This window comes from Salvelinus alpinus, chromosome 10 (genome assembly GCF_045679555.1).
Source record: "Salvelinus alpinus chromosome 10, SLU_Salpinus.1, whole genome shotgun sequence".
NCBI lineage: Eukaryota > Metazoa > Chordata > Actinopteri > Salmoniformes > Salmonidae > Salvelinus > Salvelinus alpinus.
The window spans coordinates 17,494,407-17,517,630 of NC_092095.1; the positions used below are offsets into that span (position 1 = coordinate 17,494,407).

Here is a 23,224-nt window from a genome sequence, read left to right on the forward strand (position 1 = left end):
ACTCAGGGTGATTTTACAATCATTCTGTTACCAAACTTTATATCTGCACTGTTCTTCGAGTAAATGTGTTTTTTTTGTAAAACTTTGTGGAAATTGTTAAATGTAGTCTTTCTGCATAGAGTTATATGGCTTGTTTAACGTTGCAATCAATGTGTTTTGTTTGGCATACATTTTAAAGTGAGGAATAGAAGTCTCAGCGTCATTCCGTTACTGTGGAATTGCCTTACCCTTAAAACTTCTTGTCAATACGGGGGCGCTGTTTTCACTTTGGAAAAAATCGTGCCCAAATGAAACGGCCTCGTACTCTGTTCTAGATCATACAATATGCATATTATTATTACTATTGGATAGAAAACACTCTCAAGTTTCTAAAACTGGTTGCTAACATTCCCATCCTCTCTTGGCGCAAAGAACGGAAAACTCCAAAAGTCCCAATAAACGTTGAATAAACTGATAAAACTCGGTTGAAAAAACCTACTTTATGATGTTATTATCATATGTATCAAATAAAATCAGAGCCGGAGATATTCGCCGTGTATACCGAACGCTTTTCAGAAGACAATGTCGAGGTCCCTCGCGCGCCGTCGAAGACAAAGAAAATACCGGACCTGTCACTCCAAAAGCTCTTGTTCGGCCTCAGATCAAGCTAGACACCCCATTCCACCTTCCACTGCCTGTTGACATCTAGTGGAAGGCGTATGAAGTGCATACATATCGATAAATAAAAGCCAGTTGAATAGGCAGGCCCTGAAACAGAGCCTCGTTTTCAGATTTTTCACTTCCTATATGGAAGTTTGCTGCCAAATGAGTTCTGTTTTACTCACAGATATAATTCAAACAGTTTTAGAAACTTGAGAGTGTTTTCTATCCAATAGTAATACTAATATGCATATTGTATGATCTAGAACAGAGTACGAGGCCGTTTCATTTGGGCATGATTTTTTCCAAAGTGAAAACAGCGCCCCCGTATTGACAAGAAGTTATTAATGTATATTGAATAGGTATGAAATACTAGCTCACAAGTGCCTGGGTTTAGGGGCTAGGCCAGGGGTTGTTTCTGGACTGTGCCCTGAAGTAAAAAAATGTCTAAATAAAACTCATCAACTCTCTTCCCTCATTGGCAACTCGTTACAGTTCAAGGGAAGGTGACAGAGCCGACCTGCCTGTTTTTGGTTGATCAGAGCTCATGTCGGAGGAGTCAGGCACGCTCCTGTCTGATAGGTTGAGTGTGTGGTGAGGGGTGTGTCTTACCTTGTAGACCTGACCATAGGTTCCATTTCCCACCAACTCCACTAGTTCAAATATACCAGCTGGGTCCTGGAGAGAGAAATAGAAATAGGGAGAGAGACAGAAAGTAGAATTAGGGAGAGAGAAAGAGAGCAAGAGAAATGGAGAGAGCGAGAGATAGAGAGCGAGAAATGGAGAGAGCGAGAGAGAAATGGAGAGAGCGAGAGAGAGAAAATAAAAATAGGGAGAGAGAAAGAGTGAGAGAGCAAGAGAGAGAGAGAAATGGAGAGAGCGAGAGAGAAAAAATTGAAAAAGGGAGAGAGAAATAGAGAGAGAACGCGAGAGAGAGAGAAATGGAGAGAGGGAGAGAGAAAATAGAAATAGGGAGAGAGAAATAGAAAGAGAGCAAGAAAGAAATGGAGAGCAGGAGAGAGAGAAATAGAGAGGGGGAAATAGAGAGAGGGGAGAAAGAGAGAGAGGGGAGAAAGAGAGAGGGGAGAGCAAGAGAGAGAGGGGAGAGCAAGAGAGAGAGGGGAGAGCAAGAGAGAGAGGGGAGAAAGAGAGAGAGGGGAGAAAGAGAGAGAGGGGAGAAAGAGAGAGCGGTTAGTCAAGCATTGAAAGTATTTTCTCAAGAATTCAGACCCTCTGGAATCTGATCCCCCCCACACACACAAGTGTGTACGAGCAAACACACAGTAGGACAGAGATCTATAGCGGTACACTGTGACTCCATAGAACGTGTGTGTGTGTGTGTGTGCGAGTGAGTGAGTGAGTGAGTAGGGAATACTGGAGTTGGAATCAGCCACATGCTTCCATAGGCTAATTGCAAAAAATCTAAGTTATTTTTTATTCAAGGTCGAACAGAAGCACTTTTAAACCTAGAACACTGCTCTAGAGACAAGCGGAGACCCACCACACACCTCTCCCCTTCAACTAGCACCACCACTCACATCGATATCTTTTAATGTGTGTGTGTGTGTGTGTGTGTGTGTGTGTGTGTGAGAGAGAGCGAGAAAGGGGGAAGCATTAGTCATGGGTTTGTGTACCTATGTCTGTGTAAATATCTATGAATATTGTGCTCATTTTCTTGTTTTATACCACTCAAGTTATGGTGTCTCGAAGTTGATGAATGTATTGACCCCCTCATTTATTGATCCCCTCAGCGCTCTCTCTCTGTGTGTGTGTAGGGCAGGGCGATATGGCCAAAATATCCTATCACGGTATTTTTTTTTTTAAATTGGACGGTATGAAGTTATTTGACTGTATTTAATGTTTTTGAATAATAAAAGTTGTACATTTGCTTTATGAGTAGTGAGTGATCCTAAGGTGCTTTATGGGTAGTGAGTGATCCTAAGGTGCTTTATGAGTAGTGAGTGATCCTAAGGTGCTTTATGGGTAGTGAGTGATCCTAAGGTGCTTTATGAGTAGTGAGTGATCCTAAGGTGTTTTATGGGTAGTGAGTGATCCTAAGGTGCTTTATGGGTAGTGAGTGATCCTAAGGTGCTTTATGAGTAGTGAGTGATCCTATGGTGCTTTATGAGTAGTGAGTGATCCTAAGGTGCTTTATGGATAGTGAGTGATCCTAAGGTGCTTTATGGGTAGTGAGTGATCCCATGGTGGCAACACATCCATTCTAAGTGATTTCAATGAGTCTTTCTCCATTCTGATTGTTTCATACTGTTCAATTAGACTTCAACCCAAAACAATTTCTGCATTTCCACCCTGCCACGTAGGGCTGCACGATATGGATAAACAATCTAGGCCTTATTTTTAACCAAATGTTGCAATTGCGATTTTGACAGCAAAACTGTTGGAATCATGGAAATAGAATGATTATTCTAATTCTATAGTTAGGGGGCGGCAGGTAGCCTAGTGGTTAGTGTTGGGCCAGTAACCGAAAGGTTGCTAGTTCGAATCCCGAAGCTGACAAGGTAAAAATCTGTTGTTCTGCCCCTGAACAAGGCAGTTAACCCACTGCTCCTAGGCCGTCATTGTAAATAAGAATTTGTTCTTAACTGACTTGCCTAGTTAAATATAGGTTAAAAATATATATAATAGTGGGCACTTTGAATACAGTGTTGCATGAATTAAAATGCCAGGGAAGAGTTATTGTGACAGGGTAGGAACCAAATAAACTTTAGACCCTATAAACTTCAGCTACATTGAATGTTTTCTCTTAGCTACACTCCATGACCAAAATTATGTGGACACCTGCTCATCGAACATGTCATTCCAAAAACCATGGGCATTAATATGGAGTTGGTCCCCCCTTTGCTGCTATAACAGCCTCCACTCTTCTGGGAAGGCTTTCCACTAGATGTTGGAACATTGCTTCCATTCAGCCACAACAGCATTAGTGAGGTCGGGCATGGATGTTGGGCGATTAGGCCTGGCTCGCAGTCGGCGTTCCAATTCATCCCAAAGGTATTCAATGGGGTTGAGGTCAGGGCTCTGTGCAAGCCAGTCAAGTTCTTCCACACCGATCTCAACAAATAATTTCTGTATGGACCTCGCTTTGTGCATGGGGCATTGTCATGCTGAAACAGGAAAGGGCCTTCCCCAAACTGTTGCCACAAATTTGGAAGCACAGACTCGTCTAAAAAGTCATTGTATGCTGTAGTGTTAAGATTGGGGCCTAGCCCAAACCATGAAAAACAGCCCCAGACCATTTCATGAAGCTCCAGACGAACAGTTCCTGCGTTGACGTTGCTTCCAGGGGCAGTTTGGTACTCGGTAGTGAGTTACGTGCTTCAGCACTCGGTGGTCCCATTCTGTGAGCTTGTGTGGACTACCACTTCGCAGCTGAGCCGTTGTTGCTGCTAGACGTTTCCACTTCACAATTACAGCACTTACAGTTGACCAGGCAGTCAGCAGGGAAGAAATTTGACGAACTGACTTGTTGGAAAGGTGGTATGAAGGTATGACGGTGCCACGTTGAAAGTCACTGAGCTCTTCAGTAAGGCCATTCAACTGCCAATGTTTGTCTTTGGAGTTTGCATGACTGTGTGCTCAACTTACACCTGTCAGCAACGGTTGTGGCCGAAATAGCAGAATCCACTAATTTGAAGGGGTGTCCACACACTTTAGTGTACTTCATGTAGCTAACATATTCATGCATAATCCTCTTTGATTTAGAAGGTACTGTTGCACAAACAACATGCTGATTTAGTTCTACACCATCACTGATATTATCAGGCTGTATAGCTAATTACGTTTCATCTGACTCAGTCCATTTATTAGCTACCAAGATTTAGGCCCAACTTGCTAAGAAAAGACAACCTAGCTGTTTGCAGATGTAAGAAACAAACGAATTGTGTAATTATAGAACACTAGTGGATTTAAATTAAGACGCAAAGTGAAAACAGCATCGTTGTCATTAGGGATGCACAGTTTCTCGGTAAGCCGTATTTGCTCAAGAATGTGCTGGTTCTCATACCGCTGCTGCAATTTCAATGGCATTTGAGAACATGTTTGAAACTTGGAAAATCCCCAAGAACAAAGTACACGCTGTGCTACGTGATAATGCACGTTACATGACAAAGGCTTTGGAAGAATGCGGAGTCACCAGTTTGCTGTGCATATCTGCCACAGTGGCAACAGGTAGGAAGTTAGTGGGTCATTTTAAAGACTCACAGCTAGCATACAGCTAGCATACAGCCGCTGGCAAGCAATAGAGGAGCAGCTTGGAGTGAAAACGAAAAGGCTTAAGCTAGACGTTTCCACCAGATGGAACAGCACTTATTACATGATGGAGAGCCTGCTGGAACAAAAATGAGTCCTTTGCGTGTACGCAGCCGACTACGAGTTACCTGTAACAATCAGTACAAACCAGTGGACTCTCATTGAAACCATAAACACACTCCTAGCTCCATTCGAACAACTGACTCGAAACATAAGCTCATCAACTGCATCTGCAGCAGACGTGATACCCTCTGTCATGGCATTGAAACGCCTGCTCAACAAAACTGCTGACACAAAGTGTGGTAAACTTGGAAAAGTACTCTACTAGAGGCTGTGAACAAGCGATTTGGTGGCATTCTCTCTGAGCTTCTTTACTGTGTCGCCACCATGTTCGATGCTAGGTACAAGGACCGCTACTTCGATGCAGACAAGAAACAGAGTTCACGTGAAATGTTAGTGTAACAGTATAGCTTCCGTCCCTCTCCGGGCTCGAACCAGGGACCCTCTGCACACATCAACGACTGTCTCCCACGAAGCATCGTTACCCATTGCTCCACAAAAGCCGTGTCCCTTGCAGAGCAAAGGGAACAACTACTTCAAGGTCTCAGAGCAAGTGACATCACCGACTGAAACACTATTAGCGCGCACCCTGCTAACTAGCTAGCCATTTCACACCGGTAACACTAGACACATCTGGACAAGATGGAAACGGACACAGTGACAGTACACACCGAGGAAGAGGACCCACGACAGAAGAGGCCACGGACAGACAGAGTTGAAACGTCATTGCTTGACATGTATGATGAAATCCTGGTTGAGAATGAAACGACTGAACAAATGAACAACGAAACAGCAAGTAAGTGGAAGAAATAGGTTTTGTTTATGTTTTACTCATAACGGGACATATGTATTGGGACATAACGGGACAAAATATTGGTTATCTGTATCCGTTTTTTTGGCAAGGAAAATATCGGATATCGGCCAAAAATGTCATATCAGTGCATCCCCGCAAGTGTCTCCTGGTCGAAAAACAAATGAGCTCCTTGAGTGACAGGGGGCGGGGCCAGTTATGTGTGGAAAGCGGCATGGAGAGAGAGATGACTCAAGTAGCGAAAGTAAACTCTAAAAATGGACGTTACACACGGCTTATCACGTTTAACAAACCGAACATTCAAATACCTTTATAGAAGGTAAAGTAAAACTCAAACTGGTCCGTGCATTAATACCGGTATAGCCCTAGCTGGGTTCCAGACCTGGTGGCCCACGGGCTGAATTTGGGCCATGGGTGTTTTTTTTAATTATTTGGCCCCCAAGTTTTTGTTGAATTTCAATGTTGGACATAAAAAAAAAACAACAGGAAATCAACTTCGGGTGATTTTTATTTTTCATCTTTTCGCAAGTTTTCCCACGCATAATAGAGAGACGTAATCGTATACAAATGTAAGTAAGGTTTGAAATTATGTTTTAGTCAAATATCTGTTTGGGCTTCTTGCGGTCAATTTGTAGTCTACAAATTATTTGTAATTATGTCCCGCCAGCCCAAACATCCGCTCAAGAAAAATGTTTAAAAAAATAGTCCCGCAGCTGTATCTAGTTGATGATCCCTGGTCACAACCGTAAGGCTCTCCAGAGGGTAGTGAGGTCTGCACAACGCATCACCGGGGGCAAACTACCTGCCCTCCAGGACACCTACACCACCCGATGTCACAGGAAGGCCAAAAAGATCATCAAGGACAACAACCACCCGAGCCACTGCCTGTTCACCCCGCTGTCATCCAGAAGGCGAGGGCAGTACAGGTGCATCAAAGCGGGGACCGAGAGACTGAAAAACAGCTTCTATCTCAAGGCCATCAGACTGTTAATTAGCCATCACTAACATTGAGTGGCTGCTGCCAACATACTGACTCATCTCTAGCCACTTTAATAAAAAAAAAAAATGGATGTAATAAATGTATCACAATGCCACTTTATATAATGTTTACATACCCTACATTACTCATCTCAAATGTATATACTGTACTCTATACCATCTACTGCATCTTGCCTATGCCGTTCGGCCATCGCTCATTCATATATTTTTATGTACATATTCTTATTCATTCCTTTACACTTGTGTGTATAAGGTAGTTGTTGTGAAATTGTTAGGTTAGATTACTTGTTAGATATTACTGCACTGTCTGTCGGAACTAGAAGCACAAGCATTTCGCTACACTCGCATTAACATCTGCTAACCATGTGTATGTGACAAATAAAATGTGATTAGGGGAAGTGAGGCCAGGGAAGACAGGAAAAGGAAATCCTCCACCGTGGGCAGTGTGCTGCTCCCCAGCTCTCTGCATCTAGGTGACCTCATTTCCAATCGCACCGCAGATCTGGACGAAAGCTCAAGAGGCCAGCAGGGTGGGTAATAACTGTCATACATCTATTAGAGAGAGAGAAGAGCTGAGAAGCTGCAAATTGTTTAACTCCATTTCTCGAGAGAGGATGAATGAGTCAACGTGATGTTGGACGTGCCAGATTTCTACAATCCAGATACCGCAAGTGTGTATGTATGCGTGTTTACATAGTACGTGCATCATTCACAGCCATATGACAAGAATGTAATCTAACACACATACATGACACACACACACACACACACACACACACACACACACACACACACACAGCCACACACAGCCGCTCCTGCCTGTCATGTTGGGGCTTGAGCCTGCTGCTGCTGGTAAGATCCTGTTGCATAACGACCTGCCTGTAATGACTATGTAAGACTACAGAGGCTGTCAAAACACACAGCACAAAGAACAGTGGTCTTACATTTCCTTTGCTTGTGGGGGGGTGACAACTGTCTTAGAGCCCTCAAACTGAACTCGATCTCGAAGCCAATCCCACTGCTTTTCGTTGCTCCCGTCTAATCAGGGACCGATTTAGACCTGGGACACCAGGTGGGTGCAATTAATGATCAGGTGGAACAGAAAGGCAGCAGGCTCCGGAGCTCGTTGGCTATTCCTGTCCTAGAGGATGCCGTTGGCTATTCCTGTCCTAGAGGATGCAAACGCACACACATCAGAGTGCTACAAAAATCACACAACCAGTTTCTGCTGTTCTCTAATATAATTCAACTGTGTGTGATGCCGCGCGACAGACAGTTCAACATCTGCCACAAATACAGACAGAGGGGCCTATTAGACACAAACACAGACAGAAGGGCCTATTAGACACAAATACAGACAGAGGGGCCTATTACATCACGTTCCAATTGTTGCGAGAAAAAGGCTTTCTGAGGTTGTAACGCGCGTGGGAGGGAGCTGCCACCCCAGCATACATCAGTTGATCTAAATCAATGATCTGATCAGCGGATGCATGGCAGGTAACTACGGCTCGATGACGCCAAACACAACCACAACCACACAGTCGGTGCAAAGAGGCAGTCGTTAACGGGGGATGGGGCAAGTGCTCGAGAAAACGTCTCATTCATACAGTGCCCATTTTATCACACACACACACACGCGCGCTTTACCCGTAGTGCTGACAGATCTATCTCATCCAGACTCCGGGCCGGGGAGTCGCTCGCCATGATTCTCTCTCAAAATGGAAGCTTCCTCTCCGCTCATTTACCGAGGAGAACCCCCCTCTCCCCTCCCTTATCCAGCTGTTAAAATCCCCCGTTAGATCCCTGTTTGGCGTCCGTTAATAATAGTCCATAAACAATGGATAATATAATCCGTTTTTCCGTTTAATCCCGGGGGAACGCGTCTCGAGACACCGAGGTGATCCAGGTCCTACATGCTGTAGTCGGTTGCACGGGCCCCCTCCACCGGAGGATGGTGAAAAAACACACTCCGCAAGAGAGCACAGCTGCGTACACACTGTGTACACACACACACACAGCGAGAGAATGCAAAGCGCCCCGGAACGGGGTAGTCTCGCGCTCACGGGAGTGGCCTGGCTGCACGAGCAGCTCCTGAAAACAGGGACGCCCACAATGTCACATGCACGCGTGTGGGACAGATATGAAAAAGCCCCCTCCTCCACATGAAAGGTTAATTGTATCTTCAGTCTAAAGTGCCATAAAACGGATAATTTCCTTAGTCTTCTTATCTCTTTGTGTCTCCTGCTGCATCTCCACACATGTAGCTTATATATATCATCATCAAGATCCTCATCATCATTAATATCATCCTCAGCAGTAACAGAATCACCACCTTCATCATCATCGCTCAACTTTTTAAAACTGTGTGTCTTGTATGCTGAAGACTATTCTCAATTCCTGACTGCAAAACTAATTCTAGTGAAGATTTGAGTGTGTGATATGCACATGACAAACTGGTGTTCACTGTTGTGCATCTTAACAAGGTCATACCAAGGACCATTTACCTATTTGATTTAGATATATATTTTTATAAGATAACAAATATTATTTGATGAAACAATGAATGTGGCCTTACTGCTAATAGCCCAGACGAACGCATTGACTAACAGGTAAACACCATGGAACAACAGATAGTCCCCCCCCCCCCCAAAAAAAGGATCAAAAGGCTGTTTGTTCTGAAGTGTCTGCCCTATATCTGAGAGACACAGGAAAGATCCGGAAACTGCCCCCCTCCTCTCCAACCGCTTAGAATGTTATGGGTTAAAGAGGGAGGAACACTGAAAGTCAGTTTTTAGTCATACACACACGAGGAGAGGGACATTTCTAGCATTCTAGAAGAGTGACTGTAACAGGAGTGTGTGTGTGTGTGAATAAGTCAACTACTACATTTTTACATTTGACATTTTAGTCATAACCATATATCACAGTAAGTAAATTTTTCTTCAGTAAAGTAGCTATCAGCAAAGTCAGAGCTAGTAGGGGGGAAAGTCAAGTACGCTGCTAGGTCTCCCGTGATACAAGTCAGTATTCGACATCCATCCATGTCAACTAGATCTCCCGTGATACAAGTCAATATTCGACATCCATCCATGTCAGCTAGATCTCCCGTGATACAAGTCAATATTCGACATCCATCCATGTCAACTAGATCTCCCGTGATACAAGTCAATATTCGACATCCATCCATGTCAGCTAGATCTCCCGTGATACAAGTCAGTATTCGACATCCATCCATGTCAGCTAGGTCTCCCGTGATACAAGTCAGTATTCGACATCCATCCATGCAGCTAGGTCTCCCGTGATACAAGTCAGTATTCGACATCCATCCATGTCAGCTAGGTCTCCCGTGATACAAGTCAATATTCGACATCCATCCATCTCAGCTAGGTCTCCCGTGATACAAGTCAGTATTCGACATCCATCCATGCAGCTAGGTCTCCCGTGATACAAGTCAGTATTCGACATCCATCCATGCAGCTAGGTCTCCCGTGATACAAGTCAGTATTCGACATCCATCCATGTCAGCTAGGTCTCCTGTGATACAAGTCAGTATTCGACATCCATCCATGTCAGCTAGGTCTCCTGTGATACAAGTCAGTATTCGACATCCATCCATGCAGCTAGGTCTCCTGTGATACAAGTCAATATTCGACATCCATCCATGCAGCTAGGTCTCCCGTGATACAAGTCAATATTCGACATCCATCCATGCAGCTAGGTCTCCCGTGATACAAGTCAGTATTCGACATCCATCCATGTCAGCTAGGTCTCCTGTGATACAAGTCAATATTCGACATCCATCCATGCAGCTAGGTCTCCCGTGATACAAGTCAGTATTCGACATCCATCCATGTCTGAGGACATCGCGAGATAAAGTGGAAACCGGCCACTAGGAGCAACAGTGAGCGCTCTTATCTTCAAGTAGGTTTCGGTGTTGTGGATGGGCGTAAACATCTGTCTCTGATTTCAAAGTTTGCAAGTTCAAATTCAGTAATAGAAAGTTGCTTTTGATATTTTGGTTTTAAGCCTATCCCAAACCAGACTTAATGCCTGAACTTAAACCTAACCTTAAACACACCAGAATTTGACATTTGAGAAACATGGATGAATGTCTGATTCTGACGTGACTGTGAGAGCTGGTAGGAAGTACTGGTGTTAGTTCACTGTGAACATCTGCAGTCCACACTGGTTGGGTATATGCGTCTGTGGGTCATGCATTTACACTAAGTGTACAAAACATTAGGAACACCCTCCTAATATTGACTTGCACCCACGTTTACCCTCAGAACAGCCTCAATTCGTCAGGACATAGACTACAAGGTGTCGAAAGCGTTCCACACGGATGCTGGCCCATGTTGAAAAACCCAGCAGCACTGCGGTTCTTGACACACTCAAACCGGTGCGCCTGGCACCTACTACCATACCCCGTTCAAAGGCACTTAAATATTTTGTCTTGCCTATTCACCCTCTAAATGACACATACACAATCCGTATCTCAATTGTCTCAAGGCTTAAAAATCCTTCTTTAACCTGTCTCCTCCCCTTCATCTACACTGAATGATGTAGATTTAACAGGTGACATCAATAAGGGATCATAGCTCTCACCTGGATTCACCTGGTCAGTCTGTCATGGAAAGAGCAGGTGTTCTTAATGTTTTGTCCCCAGTCAGAGTTCTGTAATCCGGAGCATTAATTCAGATACTAATGATTAATCTGTCGAACTGGGCAGGCAGACAAGAGGCGGAGAGGGACCGTGAAAGAGATCAGGGCTGATTATACAGGTCTTGAGGGGAGACATGTTGAACTGTTCACCCCTGGGAAGAATAACTCCAACAATCATGTTCTTCAGACAGACAGAAAGACAGAGTTCTTCATTGCGACGTTTTGGCCTCTGGCCAGGTCATCAACTGACTCACCTGGTTCAATAAAGAAGAAATAGATAAATAATAGACAGTGAAATCAAATGTGTTTAATAGTTAACATCTCATCAACGCACATATAATTAAGTATATGATAGTTCATTATTTGGGATTTCTTATAAGGCATGAACAGTCTGTGCAAATCGTGCAGTTCATAGAAACAGGCCAATGAAAGAGAGAAATGGAATGAGAGAGTTGGACAAAGACAGGACAGAGAAAATAAAGAAAAGGACAGTGAGAGAGAGGGGGACAGAGAGAAAATGACAGTGAGAGAGAGTGGGACAGAGAAAAAGACAGCGAGAGAGAGAGGGGAACACAGAGAGAAAGGAACAATGAGAGAGAGAGGGGGACAGAGAGAAAAGGACAGTGAGAGAGAGAGGGGGACAGAGAGAAAAGGACAGAGAGAGAGAGAGGGGGACAGAGAGAAAAGGACAGAGAGAGAGAGAGGGGAACAGAGAGAAAAGGACAGAGAGAGAGAGGGGAACAGAGAGAAAAGGACAGTGAGAGAGAGAGGGGGACAGAGAGAAAAGGACAGAGAGAGAGAGAGGGGGACAGAGAGAAAAGGACAGTGAGAGAGAGAGGGGAACAGAGAGAAAAGGACAGAGAGAGAGAGAGGGGAACAGAGAGAAAAGGACAGAGAGAGAGAGGGGAACAGAGAGAAAAGGACAGAGAGAGAGAGGGGGACAGAGATAAAAGGACAGTGAGGGGGACAGAGTTTTATTTGTTACATGCACAAGTACAGTGAAAAGCTTAACTTGCCAGCCATACCCAACAGTGCAGTGTTCAATATCAAAATAGTATAATGAATAAAAAATAAAACCATGAGAAATAAGAGAGGACGCTACAGTAGGGTCAGTGCCAGTACCAAATGTACATGTGCAGGGATACTGGAGTAGAGAGGTCGATATGTACATGTAGCCAGGGATACTGGAGTATAGAGGTAGATATGTACATGTAGCCAGGGATACTGGAGTAGAGAGGTAGATATGTACATGTAGCCAGGGATACTGGAGTATAGAGGTAGATATGTACATGTAGCCAGGGATACTGGAGTAGAGAGGTAGATATGTACATGTAGTCAGGGATACTGGAGTATAGAGGTAGATATGTACATGTAGCCAAGGATTAGGAGAAAGTGACTGGTAGCAAGATTAATAACAACAATAATAATAATAATAAACAGTATGGCAGCAGCATAAGTGGTGGGTGAGTGTGTGTTGGTGAGTGTGTGTTGGTGAGTGTGTGTTGGTGAGTGTGTGTTGGTGAGTGTGTGTTGATGAGTGTGTGTTGGTGAGTGTGGGTTGGTGAGTATGTGTTGGTGAGTTTGTGTTGGTGAGTGTGTGTTGGTGAGTGTGTGTTGGTGAGTGTGTGTTGGTGAGTGTGTGTTGGTGAGTGTGTGTTGGTGAGCGTGTGTTGGTGAGTGTGTGTTGGTGAGTGTGTGTTGGTGAGCGTGTGTTGGTGAGCGTGTGTTGGTGAGTGTGTGTTGGTGTTAGTGTGTGTTGGTGTTAGTGTGTGTTGGTGAGTGTGTGTTGGTGAGCGTGTGTTGGTGAGTGTGTGTTGGTGAGTGTGTGTTGGTGTTAGTGTGAGTGTGCAGGAGTGTCACTGTATGTGTCATAGGCGAATATAGGCCTTCATATAAACAGGGCTGAAAAAAGTGACTGGTAGCAAGAACATATAAATACGCATGGTAATATACTAATGGTAATATATACAGTGCCTTCAGAAAGTGTTACAGACTGAATTTAAAATGGATTAAACAAATACTTTTGTCACTGGCCTACACACAATACCCAATAATGTCAAAGTGGAATTATGTTTTTCAAAATTATTACAAATGTATTAAAAATGAAAAGGTGAAATGTCTTGAGTCAATAAGTATTCAACCCATTTGTTATGGCAAGACTACATAAGTTCAGGAGTACAAATGTGCTTAAAAGGTCACATAATAAGTTGCATGGACTCACTCTGTGTGCAATAATAGTGTTTAACATGAGTTTTGAATGACTATCCCATCTCTGTACCCCACACATACAATTATCTGCAAGGTCCCCCAGTCGAGTAGTGAATTTCAAACACAGATTCAACCACAAAGACCAGGGAGGTTTTCCACCGCCTCGTAAAGAAGGGCCCCTATTGGTAGATGGGTAAACATATGATTATCCCCTTGAGCAGGGTGAAGTTATTTTGAAAATAATAATGGACAAATGTTGTACAATCCAGTTGTGGAAAGCTCTTCGAGACTTACCCAGAAAGACTTACAGCTGTAATTGCTACCAGTGGTGTAAAGTACCTAAGTATAAATACTTTGAAGTACTACTTAAGTAGTTTTTTGGGGTATCTGTACTTTACTATTTATATTTTTGGCAACTTTTACTTTTACTCCACTACATTCTTAAAGAAAATAATGTACTTTTTAGTCTATACATTTTCCCTGACACCCAAAAGTACTTGTTACATTTAGACAGGAAAATGGTCAAATTCACACCCTTATCAAGAGAACATCCATAGTCATCTCTACTGCCTCTGATCTGGTAGACCCACTAAACGCAAGTGCTTGGTGTGTAAATTATGCCAGAGTGTGGGAGTGAGTCCCTGGCTATCCGTAAATAAAATAAACACATTGTGCCGTCTGGTTTGCTTAATATAAGACATTTTAAATGATTTGTACTTTTACTTTTGATACTTAAGTGTATTTTATCAATTACATTTACTTTTGATACTTAAGTATATTTAAAACCAAATACTTTAAGACTTCTACTCAAGTAGTATTTTACTGGGTGACTTTCACTTCAACTTGAGTCATTTTCTATTAAGGTATCTTTACTTTTACTCAAGTATGATCATTGGGTACTTTTTCCAAAACTGCTAACATGAAAAATGACCAGCCACACACAGCAGACTGACTTGCTAGTGGATACATGCAGTGACTAGCTAGCATGCTAGCAGCTTCATTTAAAAATGTACCTAGGCAAGCCAGTTAAGAACAAATTCTTATTTTCAATGATGGCCTAGGAACAGCGGGTTAACTGCCTTGTTCATGGGCAGAACGACATATTTATACCTTGTCAGCTCGGGGATTCAATCTAGCAACCTTTCGGTTACTGGCCCAACACTCTAACCACTAGGCTACATGCCGCCCCATCATACAGAACACACCAACATGGAAGACAAAAGCCCTTTGTGTATGGCTGTTGTCCAGGGTGTCCAGGCCTCTAGAGACCACTAATAGAAACAGCTCATTAAGGTCATAGTCTGGAATCCACAGAATGAGGATGAGGAATGTAAAGATAAGGAATACTGCATTAACATTACTGTGTCAATAATGGTGTTGAGTTCATGTGGTTTCATATTGACATTAAGGTAAGGGGTTAAAGGTTAGATAAATGGCAGAGTGTTAAAATCAACTTTACCAAAGTGACTACAAGGGCACAGAATTCCCTCTCACCCCCCTCCCGTTCCAACAATATCTCTTTCTCTTTTTCTCCCTCTCTTTTTCTGTTTGACATTGTTCTCAGGCCTTAGTAGGTCTTCATTGAAACCTCCCACAAAGGAGTCTGAGTCTGAGTTCTCCAGCCCTTGCAGTGTTGCATAGTGGTAGAATACAGTCCAGAACAGTTACAGAACAGAGCACAGAGCATGTTACAGACTTACACTACCAGTCAAAAGTTTGGACACGCCTACTCATTCAAGTGTTTTTCTTTATTTTTACAATTTTCTACATTGTAGAATAATAGTTTAGAGATCAAAACTAGGAAATAACACATATGGAATCATGTAGTAACCAAAAAAGTGTTAAACAAATCAAAATATATGTTATATTTGAAATTCTTTAACGTAGCCACCCTTGATGACAGCGTTGCACACTCTTGGCATTTTCGCAAAAAGCTTCACCTAGGGTGCTTTTCCAACAGTCTTGAAGGAGTTCCCACATATGCTGAGCACTTCTTGGCTGCCTTTCCTTCACTCTGCGGTCCAACTCATCCCAAACCATCTCAATTGGGTTGAGGTCGAGTGATTGTGGAGGCCAGGTCATCTGATGCAGCACTCCATCACTCTCCCTCTTGGTCAAATAGCCCCTACACAGCCTGGAGGTGTGTTGGGTCATTGTCCTGTTGAAAAACAAATGATAGTCCCACTAAGCGCAAACCAGATGGGATGGTGTATCGCTGCAGAATGCTGTGGTAGCCATGCTGGTTAAGTGTGTCTTGAATTCTAAATAAATCACTGACAGTGTCACCAGCAAAGCACCCCCACACCATCACACCTCCTCCTCCATGCTTCACAGTGGGAACCACAGATGCAGAAATAATCCGTTCACCTACTCTCCGTCTCACAAAGACTCGGCGGTTGGAACCAAACATCTCAAATTAGGACTCATCAGACCAAAGGACAGATTTCCACTGGTCTGATGTCCATTGCTCGTGTTTCTTGGCCCAAGCAAGTCTCTTCTTCTTGTTGGTGTCCTTTAGGAGTAGTTTCTTTGCAGCAATTCGACAATGAAGGCCTGATTCACAAAGTCTCCTCTGCTCAGTTCATGTTGAGATGTGTTACTTGAACTCTGTCAAACAATTATTTGGGCTGCAATCTGAGGTGCAGTTAACTCTAATGAACGTATTCTCTGCAGCAGAGGTAACTCTGGGTCTTCCTTTCCTGTGGCGGTCCTCATGAGAGCCAGTTTCATCATAGAGCTAGATGGTTTTTAAGACTGCACTTGAAGAAACTTTTTCCGGATTGACTGACCTTCATGTCTTAAAGTAATGATGGACTGTCGTTCTCTTTGCTAATTTGAGCTGTTCTTGCAATAATATGGACTTAGTCTTTTACCAAATAGGGCTATCTTCTGTATACCACCCCTACCTTGACACAACACAACTGGCTCAAATGCATTAAGAAGGAAATAAATTCCACAAATTAACTTTTAACAAGGCACACCTGTTAACTGAAATGCAAAGCTGTCATCAAGGCAAAGGGTGGCTACTTTGAAGAACATAATTCCATATGTGTTATTTCATTATTACTCTACAATGTAGAAAATAGTAAAAAATAAAGAAAAACCCTGGAATGAGTAGGTGTGTCCAAACTTTTGACTGGTTCTGTACATGAAACCTTAAACTACCCACTGTTAATCACTGTTAATAAACGTGAAAGTGCGGGGGCCTCCCGGGTGGCACAGTGGTCTAGGGCACTGCAGCGCTAGCTGCGCCACCAGAGTCTCTGGGTTCGCGCCCAGGCTCTGTCGCAGCCGGCCGTGACCGGGAGATCCGTGGGGCGACGCACAATTGGCCTAGCGTCGTCCGGGTTAGGGAGTTTCCTCCGACACATTGGTGCGGCTGGCTTCCGGGTTGGAGGCGCGCTGTGTTAATACCACAAAGCTATTTTAAGAAACTGGACTCAATAGTAACTCAATTTTTATGGGATAACAAGGCAGCCAGAATTTCAAAGAAGCATTTATGCAAGTACAAGATAGAGGGGGGCTTTGGCCTTCCTCACTTCAAACTGTATTATTGGGCTGCTAATCTGAACATTGTGTCTTTCTGGAGGGAAAGTTTACCTGCGATGAGACAGAAGGATATGCCTTCATGGCTTTTGATTGAGCAGGCCTCCTGTCAACGTTCATCACTCCCTGCACTTGTTAATAGCCCATCATATGTGAAAAAAGACACTTATGACTCTAATCCAGTCATTTGTCATACGCTTAGGATCTGGAAACAGATTAGGTATTTTCTTAACATACCCACTGTTTACATAGACAGCCCAATTTGCCTGAATCATGCTTTCCACCCTGCATTGGATGATGTGGTGTTTTCACAGTGGAGGGAGAAGGGGCTCACAACAATTGGTAATCTATACATAGATGGTCAGTTAGCTTCATTTCAACAATTACAGGGAAAGTTCAACATGCCAACAACACATTTTTTCAGATACCTCCAAATCAGGAATTTCTTAAGGACACATATCCCACAGTATGGCATGAAGCCAAATAGTCCTACATTAGATAGCTTGATCCTTGTCAAACCCCATTCAAAAGGGTCGGTCTCTAGACTGTATGATGTGCTACAGGCCCACATAGAGGTATCCACAGACACCATTAAAAGGGCTTGGGAACAAGAACTTGGTTCAGAAATCTCAGATGAGGACTGGATAGAAGCTCTCAGGAATATAAACCACAGTTCAGTGAATGCCAGACACAACCTTGTACAGTTTAAGGTGATACACAGGTTACATTACTCAAAAGTAAAACTGCATAAAATATTCCCGGACACCTCACCACTGTGTGAGAGGTGCAAGCAGGATGAGGGGACGATGACCCACTTATTCTGGACATGCCCTAAGTTACATGCTTACTGGGCTCTCATTTTTGGTTACTTATCTAAGGCCTTTGATAGAGTTCATCAACAGTTCATCAACACTACCACAACAACACTACCACAACAACACTACCACATCAACACTACCACATCAACACTACCACATCAACACTACCACATCAACACTACCACATCAACACTACCACAACAACACTACCACAACAACACTACCACAACAACACTACCACAACAACACTACCACATCAACACTACCACAACAACACTATCACAACAACACTACCACAACACTACCACAACAACACTACCACATCAACACTACCACATCAACACTACCACAACAACACTATCACAACAACACTACCACAACACTACCACAACAACACTACCACATCAACACTACCACATCAACACTACCACATCAACACTACCACATCAACACTACCACAACAACACTACCACAACAACACTACCACATCAACACTACCACATCAACACTACCACAACAACACTATCACAACAACACTACCACAACACTACCACAACAACACTACCACATCAACACTACCACATCAACACTACCACAACAACACTACCACATCAACACTACCACAACAACACTATCACAACAACACTATCACATCAACACTACCACAACAACACTACCACAACAACACTACCACAACAACACTACCACAACAACACTATCACAACACTACCACATCAACACTACCACAACAACACTATCACAACACTACCACAACAACACTATCACAACAACAACAACACTACCACAACAACACTACCACAACAACACTACCACAACAACACTACCACAACAACACTACCACAACAACACTACTACAACAGCTCCGTTCCAGCCATTATTATGAGCCTTCCTCCCCTCAGCAGCCTCCACTGCAACACACCATTGGTAGAGCTTTCTTTGCTGGGGGAAAAGAGGGGGGAACATGTAAGAGAGGAAACAGGGGAAAGTTAAAGTGGAAAGAATAAGAGACCCTGACCCTTAACCCTTGAATCTGGTGGTGTTTAGTAACACCAATATGGTGGACAAAAGACGACGTCATACTCAGGCTGTTTAGTATTGAAAAAAATGTGTCACAGTTCCAGTTTGCTTAGGGGGTGGGTCTCCCATAGACACCAATTTGATAGCAGCTGGGTCTGGTCTGCTTAGTTCATCAACTGTATATGAACCAGAAAAAATGAGGGAGTGGGATGTATCGCTTCCTCTTCCGTATCTGGTAATACTGTGGTCAGGAGTCACTGAGCTAGCGAGGGGGAGTGTAAAGATCTACACAAAATACCTCAGGGTTAAGGGCTTGAGGCCAGGCCGGGGCTAGGGAGGGGGTACGGGCTCAGGGTCTACTGTATATGGTCTGAGGGAATTTGGAACTAAGAAGCAGCACCCCCTCTTATGGGGAACCAAAGCACCACCACAGAGACACTATTCAATTATTAAATATGTAATTCTGTGGACACCACAATTTCCGCCCCGCTGTGAGATCACTTCCTGCCCCAGTGTTTCTGCAGGTTTATACAGGAAGCAAAACCTCAGTTTGACCCTGGAGTTTCTCCAAGAACACTCACCTTCCACCAGTGTGTGTGTGTGTGTGTGTGTGTGTGTGTGTGTGTGTGTGTGTGTGTGTGTGTGTGTGTGTGTGTGTGTGTGTGTGTGTGTGTTCTGTTCTGTTTTTGCAGGTACGTTTGCGTGTAGATCTGGCATATGTGGTATGCATGTCTATCAGTGGAGGCTCCTCAGGGGAGGTAGGGGAGGACCATCCTCGTCAGTGAAATGCTCCCAAAAATAAGTGAAACGTTAAAAAAGTTATCCTTTTAAAATAAAGCTATACTAAATATATTCATATGTCACCAAATAATTTATTAAAATACACTGTTTTGCAATGAAGGTCTACAGTAACTTCAGCACTGTCTGGGCTAGCACCATGGTGTAGCCGGAGGACAGCTAGCTTCCGTCCTCCTCTGGCTACATTGACTTCAATACAAAACCTACGAAGCTCGTAGGCCTCAACCCCTTCCATAGACATACATGGTAATTATGAACACATATGGAGGACGTCCTCCAACCAATCAAAGCTTCTGCAGAATGAACTGACATGTTATCCATTCAATCATGGTGATCATTGGTGACATTGTTGGATGGAGATTAAGAGTGAAGAGTGATAGTTGAGCATTTTTTATATATTATTCAATTCAAATTATTTTTTTTAATTACAGGAGACGGAGGAGGTATATTATAAATCGTTTTCTTGGTTTTAGAACTTTATTTTTGTGTCCAGTTAGTGTAATTTATTTAAATTTGCTTTGCTAACTTCAGTAGCTAGCTAGCTACCAGCGTGATTGTGCAGTTTTCTCTGCCAAAATGGCCAACGCTGCCAAAAATGTTGTGACATTTTTGTTGAAAAACCCCTTTCATTCTCTGGGGTACACGGAAAAGGTGTGAATTAAAAGCGAGTGTTGACCTCTGCCTGAGATCAGATTCATGAAAAATAATGAAAATGTGAAGGCGTTCAATACCACAAAGGTATCAAAAGTATATCTGTTTAACAGGGAGCCTTTCATCAAGCCGCCTGTATTGCTGGCAGTGATGCCAACTTAGCAATTTTGTTGCTAGATTTAGAAACTTTTCAGACAACCCTGGCAACTTCTTTTTCAAACAGCACCTTGCAACAAATTTAGCTACTTTTAAAAATGTATTTTAAACTTGTAGCAACTTTTGAAAAGTGACTTAAACGCTAAAATGCGTGCATTTCCCCTCTAAATGACACAACAATGATTTTCTCTGTCACACACTCAGTCACAACACATGTGCCTGGCTGCAAAAGTGCATTGTGAGTGACATCAGCAGCAGGCGCTCAGCTCGTGCACAGGCAGCAGCAGGCCAGCAGCAATTTCAGTAAATTGCAAATCATTGTTGGCTGACTGCAGCAGCAGTAGTACGGGTTCGACGAGCCAAACCCAATGAATATAGTTGCTCACGAATGTTTGATCTTGAACAGAACTTACAACATCAATCAACATCTCTCAATCAATATTGTACAGCCAGAAGTACAGAAAAGAGTGGGAGTCTGTACCTGAACAAATGTCAAATCATATTTTTTTTGCAGAGATGGCCAGTCAATTTGAGGAACATTATTGTGTATTCTACGTAATGACGCAGTTTTACGTTATCCCGCAATGACATCACAACGTCATTTAGCAACTTTTAGCAACAAACCAACCTGCCTCTTGTAAGAAATTGTATTAGATATTGGTAACTTGTTTTAACAACTTCTCAACATTACCTATAAGTTGACACAACATACACACCCCCTCTTTCTCTTGGACATATGCTGGACACATAGAACATATACACGGCACCCACAATTCCCCTCCCCCATGACAATCACACAGACACACCCAACCCATGGTTGGACCTCAGGACAAAGAACTCTCAGGAACCAATGGAACGTGGACACCAGGCCTGATCAGGACTACCCAAGACCCAGATCGACCAATCGGAAGGCCGGACTCGCAGATCTACCTACTTTGCTTGTTGTCTATATAGTACTGAACATTTCTGGAAACTGGTCTCTTTCCCGGACGATTCAATAGGAATCAGACAGAAAGAGCCTTGCTGCAAGATTTTACTAAGATATCTTTACATGTGATTAAACGGCCTTATTATAAAATTATCCACCTCGTCCTATTGTCTCCTCTTGTTCTCCTGTCAACAGTAAACGTTTTACTAACAGACTTGGTAAGCAGAGGATGGTTTCATCTTTGAATTTGGCCCAATAGAAAATTAATCGGACAGGAGACGAGAGGGAGAAAGATTCCAGAGGAGAGGTGACCTTTTCGAGGGAGAATCGCGATTCAACCCACCCAGGAAACTGATCAGAGAGCTCGAAACTAAAGAGGTGAGCAGATGCCCGTTTAACCAAAATCTGTATATTGTATTATAGCCAATATCTAAATTCAATGATCAGGAGTACTGTGGTGAGTGTGAATTGTTGCTAAATTTATGTGGAATTGTTTAGAATTTAAGGCATTGTGTACAGATATCTAAGTATTAATAGGTCAAAGACTTATTCACATAGTCTGGCACTACGCGGTATGCTGATCGAGTAGGTGTACAGTGAAGAATAAGCTTTATAACGATTCACATAGTCGGGCCATATTTGACAGTCGATCAGATAGGGGTTACCGTGAAGAATCCACAATTAAAAGATGGGATCCATATAGCCGGGCAGTAGTTAGATTTGGCAAATCAGCTAAGTGTTACCGTGAAGACCCATAAAAAATAAAAATAAAAATATATAACGATTCACATAGTCGGGCCATATTTGACAGTCGATCAGATAGGGGTACCGTGAAGAATCCATAATTAATATAATACGATTCAAATAGTCGTGCAGTAGCTATACTTAGCTAGGTGTTACGTGAGGAATCTAATGTGATAAGTTGTGCTGTAATTGTATGTGTAAGTTGTGTTGTCGCAATGTGGGGGATTGAACGTTCCACGAGACCAATTGCTACTAACTAGCCATATGCTAAGTTGAGGCTGTGCTAAAGTGACCGCCGTGTCGATGTGTATATATTGCTGTGAAGCAACTATTTTCTGCTGATAAGTTGACCGGATTTTTCCCTCTCCTACTGTTGATAAATCCCTAAGGGTTAGAATCAATTTGAAAATTATTATAGAAGCGCGTGAATTACTAGTATATTGTCCCCAAAGGAAATTTCTGAAATGTTTTGGCAAAGTATTTAATTAATCGGAAAAAGTTCAAATTAATCGGAAAAGTTAATAGAAATAATATCTTTCGAATTATATATATTATAATTGCCATTCCAATTATATCAGGAGCGCCTGAATTACTAGTATATTGTCTCCAAAGGAAACTTCTGAAATATTTTGCCAAAGTATTTAATTAATTAAATTAGCGAAAAGCAATAATATTTTTTATTATAAGTACCTAAAACTGTCATTCCAATTATAACAGGAGCGCGTGAATATATTCATATATTGTTTCAAAAAGATATAGCTGAAATATTGTTGGAAAACGAAAATAATTCATCGAATACACGGCAATAAAATTCTTTGTCCACGCGAGTCGGACACGAGACTGGGGGAGGTTAGAGGAAGAAAATACATCGCTGGTTTCGATCAGTGACGGGCTAAA

At 42.8% G+C, this 23,224-nt stretch overlaps 1 protein-coding gene across 15 annotated transcripts in view; it reads right to left on the minus strand.

Moving 5' to 3' along the window:
- tnikb (TRAF2 and NCK interacting kinase b) overlaps positions 1-23,224 on the minus strand; it is a 91,477-nt gene that overhangs the window by 52,937 nt on the left and 15,316 nt on the right. For 6 of the 15 annotated variants that reach the window (XM_071328159.1, XM_071328150.1, XM_071328152.1 and 3 more), the window contains exons 1-2: positions 8,426-8,856; positions 1,252-1,317 (exon numbers count right to left, since the gene is read on the minus strand). In XM_071328159.1, the coding sequence (XP_071184260.1) occupies positions 1,252-1,317; positions 8,426-8,482 (123 nt within the window). In that variant the 5' untranslated portion in view covers positions 8,483-8,856. Of the gene's footprint in view, positions 1-1,251; positions 1,318-8,425; positions 8,864-23,224 lie in introns of those variants that run through there. The other 9 variants (XM_071328160.1, XM_071328157.1, XM_071328158.1 and 6 more) reach the window with 5 other exon arrangements.